The 13,322-nt window shown below is 66.8% G+C and overlaps 1 protein-coding gene across 1 annotated transcript in view; it reads right to left on the reverse strand.

Annotated features, from left to right (window-relative positions):
- Positions 1-2,898: 2,898 nt before the first annotated feature.
- Positions 2,899-13,322, reverse strand: part of PLXNA1 (plexin A1) — a 38,174-nt gene continuing 27,750 nt past the window's right edge. Inside the window, exons 22-32 of the mRNA XM_055557842.1 lie at positions 12,454-12,710; positions 11,706-11,772; positions 9,272-9,418; positions 8,867-9,026; positions 8,363-8,466; positions 8,024-8,120; positions 7,549-7,739; positions 7,262-7,431; positions 5,911-6,123; positions 5,378-5,528; positions 2,899-4,486 (exon numbers count right to left, since the gene is read on the reverse strand). Coding sequence (XP_055413817.1) covers positions 4,391-4,486; positions 5,378-5,528; positions 5,911-6,123; positions 7,262-7,431; positions 7,549-7,739; positions 8,024-8,120; positions 8,363-8,466; positions 8,867-9,026; positions 9,272-9,418; positions 11,706-11,772; positions 12,454-12,710 — 1,653 coding nt within the window. The 3' untranslated portion in view covers positions 2,899-4,390. The remainder of the gene's footprint in view (positions 4,487-5,377; positions 5,529-5,910; positions 6,124-7,261; positions 7,432-7,548; positions 7,740-8,023; positions 8,121-8,362; positions 8,467-8,866; positions 9,027-9,271; positions 9,419-11,705; positions 11,773-12,453; positions 12,711-13,322) is intronic.

A 13,322-nucleotide genomic window follows, 5' to 3' on the forward strand; every position in this document is an offset into this window, starting at 1 on the left:
AGCCTTGGAAGGGTCCCGCGGCCTCCAGGTGCGATTGAGGGCCCGCGCCTTGGTTCCCAAGGAGCCTAAGACAGCCTCTGCTTCTCTTGGGGCCCGGGGTCCCCCTCAGCTTGGGCCACCCTTGGCCTCGCATGCTGCCGACCCAGCCTCTGCTCCCTGGTGGAGCACGGCCGCCCGAGTCACCCTGGCCCGAGGGGCACTGCCCCTCTCCAGGTGGCCCTTCCTGTCTGTCCAGCTGGCCGCTACCACAGGCCCCCGTGTGCAGTCACCAGGGTGTTCCCAGGCACTGTGCCTTGCACCCTGCCTCCCCATCGCCACGGCTTCGTGCAGAGCTTGGCACACAGAAGGACTCAGCCCAGCGTGCTGGGGCCTTCACTCTGGCCACCAGACACCCCCACACCGTGTGCTGCCCTGCGCAGCAGGCCTGCCCGGCCTTGGCAGTAAGGGCTAAGAGCCTGGATGCTCCCCCGTGCATGACAGTCAGATGGCACCACCCCCACCCCCACCCCGCTTGATTTGAGCGCTAATTGCGCCCACAGACCCACCCGCGCCTGCTTTTACGTGCCCGCTGGCGGGCCTGAGGCCCTTGGCACGGCTGATTGCGCCGGAAAGCTGGAGGGGACAGAGCTATGCGAACAGGCCACGTCACACCCCCAAATGGGACCGTGTTTGCTAAATTTGTTTCCGATGCAATTTCATGCTGATTACACTGATTTCTCTGGTGATTGAGCCTGGCGCTGAGCTCGCCGCCCCGCAGACCGGCTGTCAGGATGGGCCTGTTTTTGGAGCAGGAGGTACTGATGATGATTTATGGGCCACTGTCAGCGCTCTCCGGGTGGAGATGCTGCAGGCAGGCTGGAGCACCACCGGCTTCTCTGGGGACCTCTCCTGCCGCGTGGCCGGCTTTCAGTCCCCCAAGGCCACTCCCCCCATGCTCCTCAGCTTTCCTGTGTCTGAGTGGCTGTGAGCTCCATAGCAGTTCGCTTGGCCAGAACGGTGGCTGAAGCACGAGGGACCGTCAGCTCATCACTGTCACCGCCTGGCTCGGCCTGCAGGGCAGGCATAGGCCGAGGTGCAGCTCGCTCTCTGGGGTCTGTCACACCCTTCCTGTTCTGACATAGGCGGGGGCCCAGGTCAACAGGACCCTCTGGATGGGGCTCAGGCCCTGGTTTAAGTCTCAGCTGAAATGCCCGGTGGTCCTGGGGCCAGTTGTGATGCTGGGCCCACCACCCTCAGGGCCCACCGAAGAACAAAGGTGGTGGTCCTGGGGCCCCCTGCTGCAGTCACCCCCTGAGGGCAGGAGCCTTGACATCCCGGGAAGTGCTGCTCAGAGGGAGGTGGGGTGGGGGTGGGGTGGGGGGGTGGGGGTGGGGTGGGGGGGTGGGGGTGGGATGGGCTGGCTGTTGTGCTGCCCGCGTGGCTCCACCCCAGACCCCTCCCAGCAAGGAAAACCCGGAGCCCTGAGTTTTAGCAAAAATGTTTACTCTCCTTAATGTGTGTGTATTTACAAGTACTAAATCTGAGACAGTAAAATAGGAAATAGCCGTGTATTTACACAACCTGCAAGCCGAGTGCCTCAGCCACGCCGCCCCTGGGAGAGGCGGCGGCCGAGAGGCCGCTCAGGCCGCCGAGCCATCGCTCTTCTTTTGGGTGGGGGCTCTGCGGCGTTAAAGGACAGCTAACTGTGGGCTTCGTCTTAAAAATATCTCTCTCTCTAAATATATCTACTCTAGCTTGTGTAGCACCAACGGCGTGAGCCCTCAGCTCCAGCACTGGGGGAGAGCCAGGTAGGGCTCGCTCGGCAAGGGCAAAGCAGGGGTGAGGGGACCTCTCCTGTGGGACGGGGCCGGGCCCGGGTCGAGGAGTCTGGGCAAGCTCGAGGTATATGGAGAGGCCAGGCTCCCGACCGTGGCCGAGCCATCCCTGGCGCTCCTGAGAGGCGTGCGGGCGAGAGCAAGGGAGGCAGCCCGGGGCAGCAGGCAGTAGCAGCAGAGTCCGGACAGGTGGGCAGTCTGGCCCAGCCTCCCGGCCCCAGGACTGCAGAGCAGGGCTCCACTCCGTGCTCCGGCCGCCCTCAGGCCAGAGCTGGGCTCTGGGTCAGTGCCAGGCAGGAGGATACGGAGGTGCGAAGGGCGAGACAGGCCGGGGGCTGGGTGACGAGGATTCGGCCTGACTCCTGCCCCGGGAAGGAGGTGCGGCCGTGCTGCCGGGTGGACGGCAGGCTCAGGTCCGTGATTGGCTCGTGTGTAAACAAGCAACGCTAAAGTGCTCGCCCCAACCGCCTCTGTGCTCTGGGAGGCCACGCGCTGGGCAGGGCCAGCGGCTCCGCGCTTCTGCGTCCCCATTGCCCAACCTGCCGACCCGACCACAGGACGGGCGCAAGGACCAGGGAGGCCCAGGAAAGGGGTGGGGACTGAATTCTGGAGAGGGCGGTGCCGGGGGCCAAGGAGCCCTCTGGCCGGAGTGGGGCTGGAAGAACGGGGGCTTCGATCAGAAGCAGCTTCAGGGAAGACTCGGGGGGAAAGGGCCACACACAGGAACCTGGCGCCTGCCTGGCCTGAACTCCTGCTGGACACCCACCGTGTGGGGGCCCGAGCCCTACTCAGCGCCCGTGGGGCCTGGGGGCCTCTGACCCCCAGTTCCAGGAGCTTCCTGAGTCAGGAGGTGGTGGACTTCACCCCTCCTCCCGCGGGGGAGCAGCTGCTCAGCTGATGGAGGCTCTCAGGCGGGCTCACGCCGCGTCGGGGAAGGCGCGGCGCCGGCCACAGTTAGCTGTCCCTTAGAAGTCCGCGGGATCTGTAGTACCGTCGAAAAAGTGAATTGAAAAGGGGACGGGCCACTGCCTTCACAAGTGACTGATTAATTAAAAAACATGAAAAAAAGGGGCCTAACAACCTCTAGTATTCAACACTTGCAGTTTTAAAAAGATCAAGTCATACTAAACGCTAGCACAGTCATGCAGGAATCCACGGCCTGCCTCCGGGAAGCTCTCGGCCGAGCAGTCTCCTCACACCAACACGGAGACAGGCTGCCCCGCAGCTGGACGCGGAGGCCGGGGCGCTCCAGCGGGAGACGTTGGCCACGCCGGCCACGCCCATTTGGTTTGGCTGTCCTGGTGCCTCGGCTCTTACTCTGAACTGTAAAATTCCTCCTCCTCCAGTTAACTGTACAGGACCCCACTGGGGCTGGAGACAGGCAGAGCCACATATATATATATATATATATGTATATATATGTACAGGTTTTTTTAATTAAAAATGTGTACTCTTGCTAGCTGAGGGCAGGGTGGGCGGCCCCGACCTCCAAGCCCTCTGGTCACTGCGTCCTGCTCCCGGCCAGGCCACTGTGTAGGGTCTGAGGCCCCCACAGCTCCAGCTGTCCAAGCACAGAAGGACTCCCTTGTTCCCCTAAAAAACAAGCAACGTCCCCCAAGCGTCCCACCCTCCAAGGGGCCAGCACGCTGCTGAGGGGCCAGACGAAAGCCGCAGGAAGGTGGGTGGGAGGCTGGGGGGTGGGCGGGAGGTTGGGGAGTGGACAGGAGGCTGATCAGCTAGGCTCCGGGGCCTTCCACAGCAGAGAGCTCAGCCTGGGGCAGGGTGGGTTCCGGGGAGGCAGGGGTAAGGGGGGAATAAATAAGGGGAACGTGCACTCACAGCCCAGAGCCCCAGGCCCCAGTGGCTCCCAGAGGCACAGCCCTGAGGACAAAAGGGGACCCGAGTCCTTCCGGAAGTCACCTGGGCCCCGCGTGGAGCCGTCCTGCAGCCCCTCCATAGGAGGGAGCCAGGGGCCTCTCTCTGGGCGAGGTCGACGCGGCGCTCCGGCCTCGACCGCGGAGAGCACGCGGTGAATCGGAGGATGGCAGCGGTGGCGGGCGTGGGGATGCTGAGACGTGGCAGGTGGGTGGGGCTGGCCCAGGCCGACTTCAGCTCCCTGCGGCAGGGCCCTGGGCGTGCCGCCTCCCCGCCCAGGCTGCCAGCCAGGCCCAGCCTTCAGATTCTGCCCAGGAGGCGGGCACACCGGCCCGCCTAGCCCTGGGCCTGGCCCGCTGGCCTCCGCAGCCTCGCCTCTCCTTCCTGGAAGGCTCTGGCAGTCCCCCTGCTGTCCTGAGGGGGCCGGGTCACACCTGGGCTCCCCAGCCCCTTGCAAACAGCTCTGGGTGTGGGGAGGGCTGCAGTCACCGCCTCACCCACACCAAGGAAGAGCCGGGACCCCACAGGCAGGAAGGGGACACAGGGGCCGGGGTCCAGGGCCGCACACCTGGCCCCAGCACAGGACCCTGGCATGGCGGGCGAGGCTGCCTCCGTGGACCTCCCAGCTCTGGCCGCCAGGCGGAGGCCGCCGCCAGGGCCCTCTAACTCTCTGCCGCTGGCCGGACGGTTGGGCCGGTGGCTCAGCTGCTCAGGGCCATGGTGTCTACCACCTGCTCCAGCCTGCCACGGAGCCGCTGCCGCCGCGCCTGCTCATCCTTCTCCAGGGCCGTCAGGATCTGCAGGGGTGGGCAGAGGCCTCAGGCGGGCTCCAAGGCCACACACGGTGCCCGCCGCTGGAGCCTGAGGGACCTGAGCTTGGAGCCAGGACCCCCAGGTTGCCAGGGTCTCCTCCCTACCCTCTTCCCCTGAAACCACCCAAACCGTGCTCGGGTCCATTGCTAGCCCTCCAGGTCCCTGGGGTGCAGTGTCTCTGAACTCCCAGGGGTCCTCTGTGACCCCTGCTCACACTTCTGTATCCTGTGGGCAGGCAGCGGCCTCCCCCCCTCGCCAGCGGCCATGTTGCCATCCCCGCCCTCCCCCCGCAGCCCCTGTCTCTGTGCCCCTCACCGAGCCCCACCCCAGGTCATGGCGGGCCTTCCTCCCCCCGCAGCCCCTGCCCGCTGGCCCCAGGCTCAGCACAGCCGCTTCTCTGCTCTGGGCTCCCTCCCCAAGCCCCCTCCTCCAGTCTCAGCTGACCGTCCCCTGGTTCCACTGCCACCCCTAAGTCCGGCCCTGTGGCCAAGTCTCCGGAGCTGACTGCTCCACCCTCTCGACCCAGGGAACCAGGCTCCTGACCCTCCCCCTCGCCCACCCCACCCCACTTCTTGACATGCCCACCCCACCCTCCAGCCCCTGGCAGTCAGGTTCTGTGTGCCCGGGAGAAGCCCGCACCCCTGACGCCCACATACCCCACAGCCACCGCCACCCACCTCCCGCGAGGCTCTGGGGTGGGCCTGCCCTGGCCTCAGGACTGGGCCCCAGCCGTGCCCAGTGGGCCTCTCCAGCCTGTGGCGCAGTCCTCCATCCTCAGCATCTCAGGGAGGCCCAGCGCCCGCCCCCAGCAGCAGAGCCGGTGTGAAGGCCGAGGCCTGTCCAGCAGCCCGGGGCAGAGACGAGTCTGCACTGACCTCGTCCTTGTACTTGGTGATGTAGGAGTAGATCTCATGCAAGGCGCTCATGCTGTTGAACTGGCTCAGGTGCAGCCGCGACTGCTCGGCCAGGTAGGCGCTCATATCCTGGTCGCTGATGGCGGGCATCTTAGCAATGTCTGCGTAGTACCTGCGGTGGTGGGCGTGTAAGCGAGGGAGAGGCCTGCCCCCTCTGCGGCCTCGCCCTCTCTACATTCCCCGCCCCCCAGCCCCTTCCCATCTGCACCCCCCCCCAGTCCCGCCCCCTACGTACCCCGCCCGGCCCCGGCCCCGGCCCTCCACATCCTCCGCCCCCGCCCAGTCTGCATCCCCCACCCTCCAGACCCCGTCCCTTCCCCTATGCACCCCCCCAGCCCCGCCCCCTGCGTACCCCCCTCCAGCCCCACCCACTGTGCGTCCCATGCCAGCCCCCTCTGCCTCCCCCGCAAAGCCCCTCCGCCTGCGTACCCTGCCCTGCCCGGCCCCGCCCCAGGCCCCGCCCCCTCTGCCCCCCCCCCGCCGGCCCCGCCCACCTCTCCACCCAGCTCTTGTAGTTGGGGATGTCCTTGGCGTAGAGCAGCTTGTTGGAGGGCGAGTCCTTGCCCAGCTTGTGCTCCGACGTGGAGCAGGAGTCCATGAAGGTCTGGGCTACCACCGACAGGCAGGCGTCCGTGATGCTGCTCTTGTGGATGTCGAACACGAACTGAGGGTTCTTGATCACGTTCACCCAGAAGCGCAGGGGCAGGCTGCAGGCGGGCGGGCGCAGACAGCGTCAGAGGGGCCTCGGCCACCCCCGGGGCGCGGCGGGAAGGGCTGACCTGTGGCCTCCCCGTCCTCCTGCCTCCAGCCTGCGCAGCGACTGTGGGGCTCCACGCAGCCGGGGAGACGGGCCCAGAGAGCCCGGCAGTGAGGGCTGCACCCCTGCCCACAGTCCCAGGGAGAAGGGTGCACACCCAGAGGCGCTCTCACCTGGGGTCACTCGTGTGCGCAGCCAGGGTCCTCCAGGCCTGAGTGCCTGTTCAGGGCCCACTCATCTCCCCTGTTCCTGCCCACACGAGTCTTGGTAACAAGACCAGGAAGGGCTCCCGGAGACAACTGACCTCCGACCCCAAACACCAATCTGTTTGACAGCCACTAGCCGGGCTAAAAGCTCTAGCCGTGTGTCACTAAGCTAAAAATTCAGGTCCTTGGCTGCACCAGTTATGTCAGATACTCCCAGCTGCACCTGGCCACATGGCCAGCACACACCTGGAACCTTCCGTCATCCTAGGAATGCCCCAGGACGATGCTGACCTACACGACACTGCCTCCCCCCATGCCCTGTGGACCCCCTCAAAGTCTGTGGGCAGCAGAGGTGGAGATGAAGGCCCAGGTGGGCTCACTCAGAGAGGATGAGGCTTGGGGAGTAGCAACAGCACACAGAGGAGAGGATACTGGGAGGTGTCAGGGGACAAGGAGGAAGAGGCCAGAGGCACAGAGCTACTGAGGACGAGGCCCACCCTGCCGGGTGCCGCGTCTGCTCTGGAGGTGAGAGCCCGACCGGCAGTGGCTGCTGGCCTGGGGGCCTGGGCTAGGAGGGGGTCGCTGTCCCATCACCCTCGCCGCTGTAGGCAGCACGGGCTGGGCCCCCGAGCAATGTCTCACACAGGTCACACCAGCACACCATCCTGCACCCCCAGTGATGCGCGAACACACCTATGCGCACACGCCCCCGCAAGATGGGCAGCAGCTTCTCGTCCCGGGTGAGTCAGGGGGGCCCGCGTGGAGGGCACCGGCCCCACGCCCCCGTGCGCACACGCCCCACAAGCTGAGCAGCAGCTTCTCGTGCCGGGTGAGTCAGGGGGGCCCGCGTGGAGGGGACCGGCCGCCCCCACCCCGCCGTACCAGTTGCTCTTCCAGGTGTGGCGCACGTCCGCATCATGGATCTGGTGCTGGTCGGCCTGCTCGTCCAGGAAGTCGAACATGTACTTGATGGCCAGCGGCAGGGCCGAGCCGCGGTGTGCCGTGCTGAAGATGGTCTCGAACAGGTCGTCCACGAACTTCTGCAGCGTGCCCTGGGGGCGGGGCGGGGGCGGGGCACAGCTCAGGGGCTGCCCCGCCCCTCCCAGGCACCCCCACCCCGCCCCCGGCCCACCCCCCCAGGAACCCCCCACCCCCGGCCCGCCCCCCACCTTAGTGGCCAGCAGCCGCGTCAGGTAGATCTCTGAGACCATCTTGCTGCCGCGGTCGCCCTCGCGCTGGTCCAGGTGGTCGTGGTTCTTGACCAGATGCCACAGCTTGGTGCCGCTCTCCAGGTCGGGCGTGATCATGGGCGTGCGCGAGCGCAGGCTGTCGGGGCTGCTGGCCGTGCGCAGCATGCTCTCTGCGGGCACCGCACCATCAGCCGTGGCGTCCAGTACCCTCATCCGCCCGCCCGCCTGGCTGGGGACCCTGGCTGAGCCTCGGTGTCCCCATCTGAAAACTAGGGGGAGCCATGCCCTGGGATGACACATGTGATGGCCTCGAGGAGCCCGTGCTGCCCAGGGAAAGGCCAAGTGGCCCAGGGACGGGCCATAACTAAGCCGTCCCAGCCAGCCCCACGGTGCCTGGGGCAAGGGTCCTGTCCCGGTCAGTGGCCTGCCCCTGCCCTGGCCGGCCGGTCCTCACCGTATCTGCTGAGGGACTTGGTGAAGGTGGACGAGTTGGAGATGTTGTAGGCGGACGTCTGCTTGGGCACCAGGGCCACTGAGGACCCATCTGTCACCTGCGGACGGAGGACCAGGTGACATGGGAACCACCACCCGGAGCCAGTCTCTCCCCTGGGCCTCAGCCTCCTGGGCCCAGGACCTGCAGGGCGGCAGGGAGCGCAGCAGCTCACCTGGTAGTGTGCCAGGGCGGCAGGGAGCGCGGCCCACATGGCGAGCGCGGCCGCGGCAGCTCACCTGGTAGTGCGCCAGGTCGGCAGCGAGCGCGGCCCACATGGTGAGCGCGGCCGCGGCAGCTCACCTGGTAGTGCGCCAGCGTGTTGAGCCTCTTCCAGTCATTGTCGATCTTGGTGGTAACGTCTTCGTCCTGCAGGATGATACGGGCCATGCGGCCCTGCCGCCACTCTGCGGGGGAGGGGAGGGTCCCGGCGCCCTGAGTGGACGCTGGGCAGCAGAGGGGCAGGCCTTGCCTCCGGCCCACGTCCTGTCTGCACAGAGCTGCAGCCCTATATCCCACCCCAGGCGGCCCCAGGGACCCTGTGTGTGCCCTTCTCCCAGCCTGGCGCTCAGGCCTCCCTCCACTGCCCAGCCTTGTCCACCACGGGACCAGACTGGCCCAGACCAGCTCTTCTCTACTTTCCCTCCCTACTTGTCCTCCTGGTGAGCCAGTGAGCCCCCAGCTCTAGATGCAAATGGGACCGTACCCTCGACGGCCTCCACCACCCTGGGGAGGAGTCTGGGGAGCCCACCCAAGATCACAGCCCTGCCCTCCCACCGTCCGGGCCAGCGCCCCTCCCGGGCTCACCCAGGTCCATGTCCCCAGCCTTGGGCCGTTGGGAGTAGGGGACGCCCTTGTACACGGCGTCCAGCAACTTCTCCTTGACCTGCGTCACCGTGTCACAGTTCAGCCCCTTTACCGGCACCTCGGGCGCGTTCTCATTCTCGGGGTTTACGCAGTTCAGGGTCTGAGGATGGGAGAACGTGAGATCAGCTCCCTGCGCCTCGCTGGGCAGTGGGCGGGGAAGGGTGTGTGGACACGGGCAGGCGGGTAGGCGGGGTTTGGGGAGTGGCTGGCGGGCGGGCGGGGTTTGGGGTGAGGGCGGGCAGGGTTTGGGGTGGGGGTGGGCAGATGGGTGGGGTTTATGTGAGAGGCGGGCGGGAGGGCGGGGCTTGGGGCACGTGGCTGGCCCCCCACTTCCCCCTTTCGCACCAGTGTCTTGTAGTCAATCTGCTGCCGGATGAGCTTGTCCTCGCTCAGCGAGTAGCGCGCCTCGCCCGTGATGGCGTCAATGGGGCCCTTCTCCATCTGCTGCTTGATGGCGCAGTAGAGCATGAAGAGCGGCTCCCCTGCGCACTCCTGTGGGCACGGGCCAGGGGCGTCAGGCTCTGGCCCGGCCCCGGCCCTGGCCCTGCCGGAAGGGCAACTCGGCCCACCCGAGAACCCCGCTCCCAAAGTGCAAGGAGGAAGTGATCAAAGCCCTTGACCGGAGACCGTCCCCCTGGTGGGTCTGAAACTCCCAGAGGAAAGCTCAGCAGGGGCCCCGGGGGACAGGCGGCCTGGTGTCGGGAGGACTGCGGGCCCAGCTCCACTCCTGCCCAGGGCCGCCGGTGCCGCCCACGGATGAGGCCAGGCCCGGCCCCAGCACTGGGTATGACCATCGGCCGCGGGAAGTCAGGGACCCCCTGCCCCTCCATCCGCTGCTCCAGAGCATGCGGTCAACACAGTCCCGGAGTAGACACTTGCCTGGTGCGCCTGGGCGCCTCTGTGCTGCCCAACCCCCACCTCATGTCCCTCCCACCTCCCTCTGCTCCACTGCTACCCAGCGCGCCCCGCGTCAGGGCCTCCACCAGAGACCAGGGCTCCGCCCCTCGGGTCTTCCCGCCCCAGAGGACCCCCCTGCGGACCCCACCCAAGGTGCCTCAGAAAGGCGCTGGGCCTCATTGCTGTCCCAGGGTGCCCGCGCCCGCGGCTCTGACGCCCCTGTAACTGGTCTTGCATGCTTCCCTGCCGTCTCCCCTCTGGGGTGGAAGCCGCCCAAAGGCCAGGCCAAGTGTGGTGCTCCTGTCACACCCCCAGTGCAGGGTGGGGGTCGGGGGAGCCTCTGCGGACACCACTGGACAACAGGCACCATGAAGGAACAGCTGTTGGGGGAGGGCTCCCGGCTCCAACTGAGTCCCTGCCTGGGCCAGACATGTAGCCTCCGTCTCGGCAGCCCTGGGGCTTGGGGGTGAGTGAGACACAGGCAGACGGCTGCCCAGCCTGCTCCAGCTCCTCGGCCCCTGGCCCCCCGAACACGGCCTCGAACTGGGTGCTCCCGCCTTTAATCAGGCAGTGTGATTAAAGAGACGGCTGCCCAGGCGTGGCTGTGAGTGCAGATCGCCCCTCAACCCTCCATCCAACAGCATGCCTGTCTCTCAAGGTGTTTTGCCTGCAAACTTGGCTTCATAGCGTCGTAAACATAAAACAGCTCGAAAACATGAAGTCTCTGTAACACACACACAAGCCCATCACACGGGCTGCAAACCACTATATTTTATAAGCAGCAGCCAGCCCTGTTCCTGCCGCCCTCCTGCATGAGCTGGCCGTGTGCTGAGCCACCTTCCCCCAGGCCAGCCCGCCCGGCACCCTTCTCTGGACCTCGCGTCCACCCCGGGCCTCCAGTCTCCGTCTGGCTACCCCCTGCCCCACCCCCACGCCTCTGCTCACCCTACACAGACCAATCCATGCCCTCACTGCCACCCCTTCCCATCGGCCCTGTGGCCCAGCAGGGCTATCGTGATTGCTGAGCTGCAGCGGCCAGCCTCAGCCCCCAGCATAGACGACGGGAAGCCCCACCATCTTCCCCGACATGGGACACCACCAAGGGCCGAGGCTACATCCACTTGGGCACACAGAGAGGACCAGACCCGGGCTGCCTGCCACCCGGTCACACAGAGAGGACCAGACCCGGGCCACCTGTCAAGGGGCTCCATGGCCGCTTCCTCATCCACTGTGGAGCGCTGACTGCGGGAACACTAGGCCCGCCTGCCAAGCCTTCGGGTTTGTCGAGGGAAGTCAGACACACCTCGGGGTTGGACAACCTCCCAGCTCTAAAACGCAGGTGACCCACTGAGCTGCTCACAGCCCCAGTGAGGCCCATCTGCAACCATGTCCAGCCACCCATGGGCTATATACCCCATTCCAATAGCCTGGCTTCCCAGGGCTGGTCTCCAGGGCTTGGGGGGAACTGTCTGGGCAACAACAGGAGGAAACCCGGGTGGCTGCCCCCTCCTCAGCACGGGGTCGACGGGAGTACCCCCACCAGGCACCTCCTCAGGCTGGGCCAGCACCGGGGCTGAACTCAGACGCCCTGCCCAGGGGCTCCGTGTGAGCCTTGGTCTGGGCCACAGGGACCACCTGAACCCCACGCGGCCTGGACCTCCAGCCCGCTCAGCCACGTGCGGCCATCAACCCCCACGAGAGCCAGGCGTGCACCCTGCCTCGGCAGCTCAGGGAGGACAGGACAGCCTCTGGAGACGCCAGTGGACAGACGCGTGTCCCGGGGGTGTCACGCCAGGGTCTTGGCCCCTCCATGCCTCCAGGTTGAGGACCCGTGGTGGGCACCTGCGGCCCCCACCCCCACACAGGCCCCACGGCCACCCACCTTGAGGAACTTGTACAGAAGGAAAGTGAACCAGTTGGTTAGCATCTTCTCGGCCACTGACTCAGTCCTGGAACAGAGCACGTGGGGTGACCTCGGGCCCACCCGACCCCCACCGCCTCAGGGCCAGTGGTCAGGCCTGGCCTCAGAGCACGTGTCACCCAGCGACAAGGGTCCCAGACAGGGCATAGCCCAGGTGGGTCCCCAGAGTCGCCTCAGCAGTGCCTGGGCTGGGCCGGTGGGCGCACTGCCGCAGGGGTGGGCGGGCAGGGCTGTGGGTGAGCCAGGGTGTGGGTGGGCACAGGAATGCCCAGGGCACAGTGGGCAGACAGGTTGTAGGTGGGCAGGGGTACACAGGCATGGGGCAGAGGGACGCAGGCAGGGAGGGGGCGTGGGCGGGCAAGAGCACAGGGAGGTGGGGGGTACAGGGGGGCAGTGGGCAGGGACACAGGGGTGCAGGTGGGTGGGGCCACAGGGAGGCAGGGTGCAGGGGCAGGTGGGTACACAGGGAGGCGGGGGCCAGGGGGCAGGCAGGGTGCGGGGGCAGGTGGGTACACAGGGAGGCGGGGGCCAGGGGGCAGGCGGGGTGCGGGGGCAGGTGGGTACACAGGGAGGCGGGGGCCAGGGGGCAGGCGGGGTGTGGGGGCAGGTGGGTACACAGGGAGGCGGGCTACAGGGGCAGGCGGGGTGCGGGGGCAGGTGGGTACACAGGGAGGCGGGGGAGGCAGGCGGGGGCGGGGCGGTGACGCACCGGCGCAGCAGCAGCTTGGGGTGGTTCTTGCTCTCCAGGTTCTTCTCGATGAGGTCGGACAGCAGCTGCTTGAGCACGCCCGTGGCGTACTCCATCTCGCCCTGCAGGGCCGTCATGATGAGTGAGGCCACGTTGCCGCGGTCCCGCATGGAGAAGCTGCGCTGGGCCTCCAGCGTGCGGATGAAGGTCAGCAGGAAGTGCTTCTTGGTCAGCAGCTGGCCGAACAGCGTCAGTGACTTCTCCACATTGGCCTGCACCTGGGGGGCCGCAGGCCTGCTCAGACCTAAGAAGCACTGGCCCCTTCTGGCTGAGGGACCGTGCAGGCCTGGGCGTCCAGTCACCCATCACCCTGGCGGGACCCTAAGCCCCAAGTCCTCGCAGAATGGCTATGGCCTGGCAGCTGCATGAGAAGCCCCCCGTGGGCAGAGGTCTGGGCACAGTGGTGAGGTGTCTGCCCCACCCCCCTCTGTGTGGCCCGGCTCTGACAGCTCAGAGGAGGCCTGGTGTCCACTGGCACCAGGAGTGCCCGTCCACGGCCACTGACGCCAGCACCAACACAGAAACTCCTCTCCCCACTGCACAGAGGACACTGAAGTCTGGACAGGGGCGTGGCTTGTTGTGGTCTCCCAGCACAGAGGTGGGACACAGGGGTGGAATGCAGGCATGGCTGGCTCCAGGGCCCCACGTGTTCGCTCTTTTCTGCCCCAGAGCTTATTGAAGCAGAAGGGACACAGGCCCCCAGCTCAGGCAGGACACACAGTCACACCTAAGACCCGTCACACAGCACAGCGGACCACAACCCGGGAGAGACACCTGCCAGGACAGGGAGCCCCAGCGCGGCGCCACCCCGGGAAGCAAGCGGCAGTGAG

This window comes from Bubalus kerabau, chromosome 20 (genome assembly GCF_029407905.1).
Source record: "Bubalus kerabau isolate K-KA32 ecotype Philippines breed swamp buffalo chromosome 20, PCC_UOA_SB_1v2, whole genome shotgun sequence".
Taxonomy (NCBI): Eukaryota; Metazoa; Chordata; class Mammalia; order Artiodactyla; family Bovidae; genus Bubalus; species Bubalus kerabau.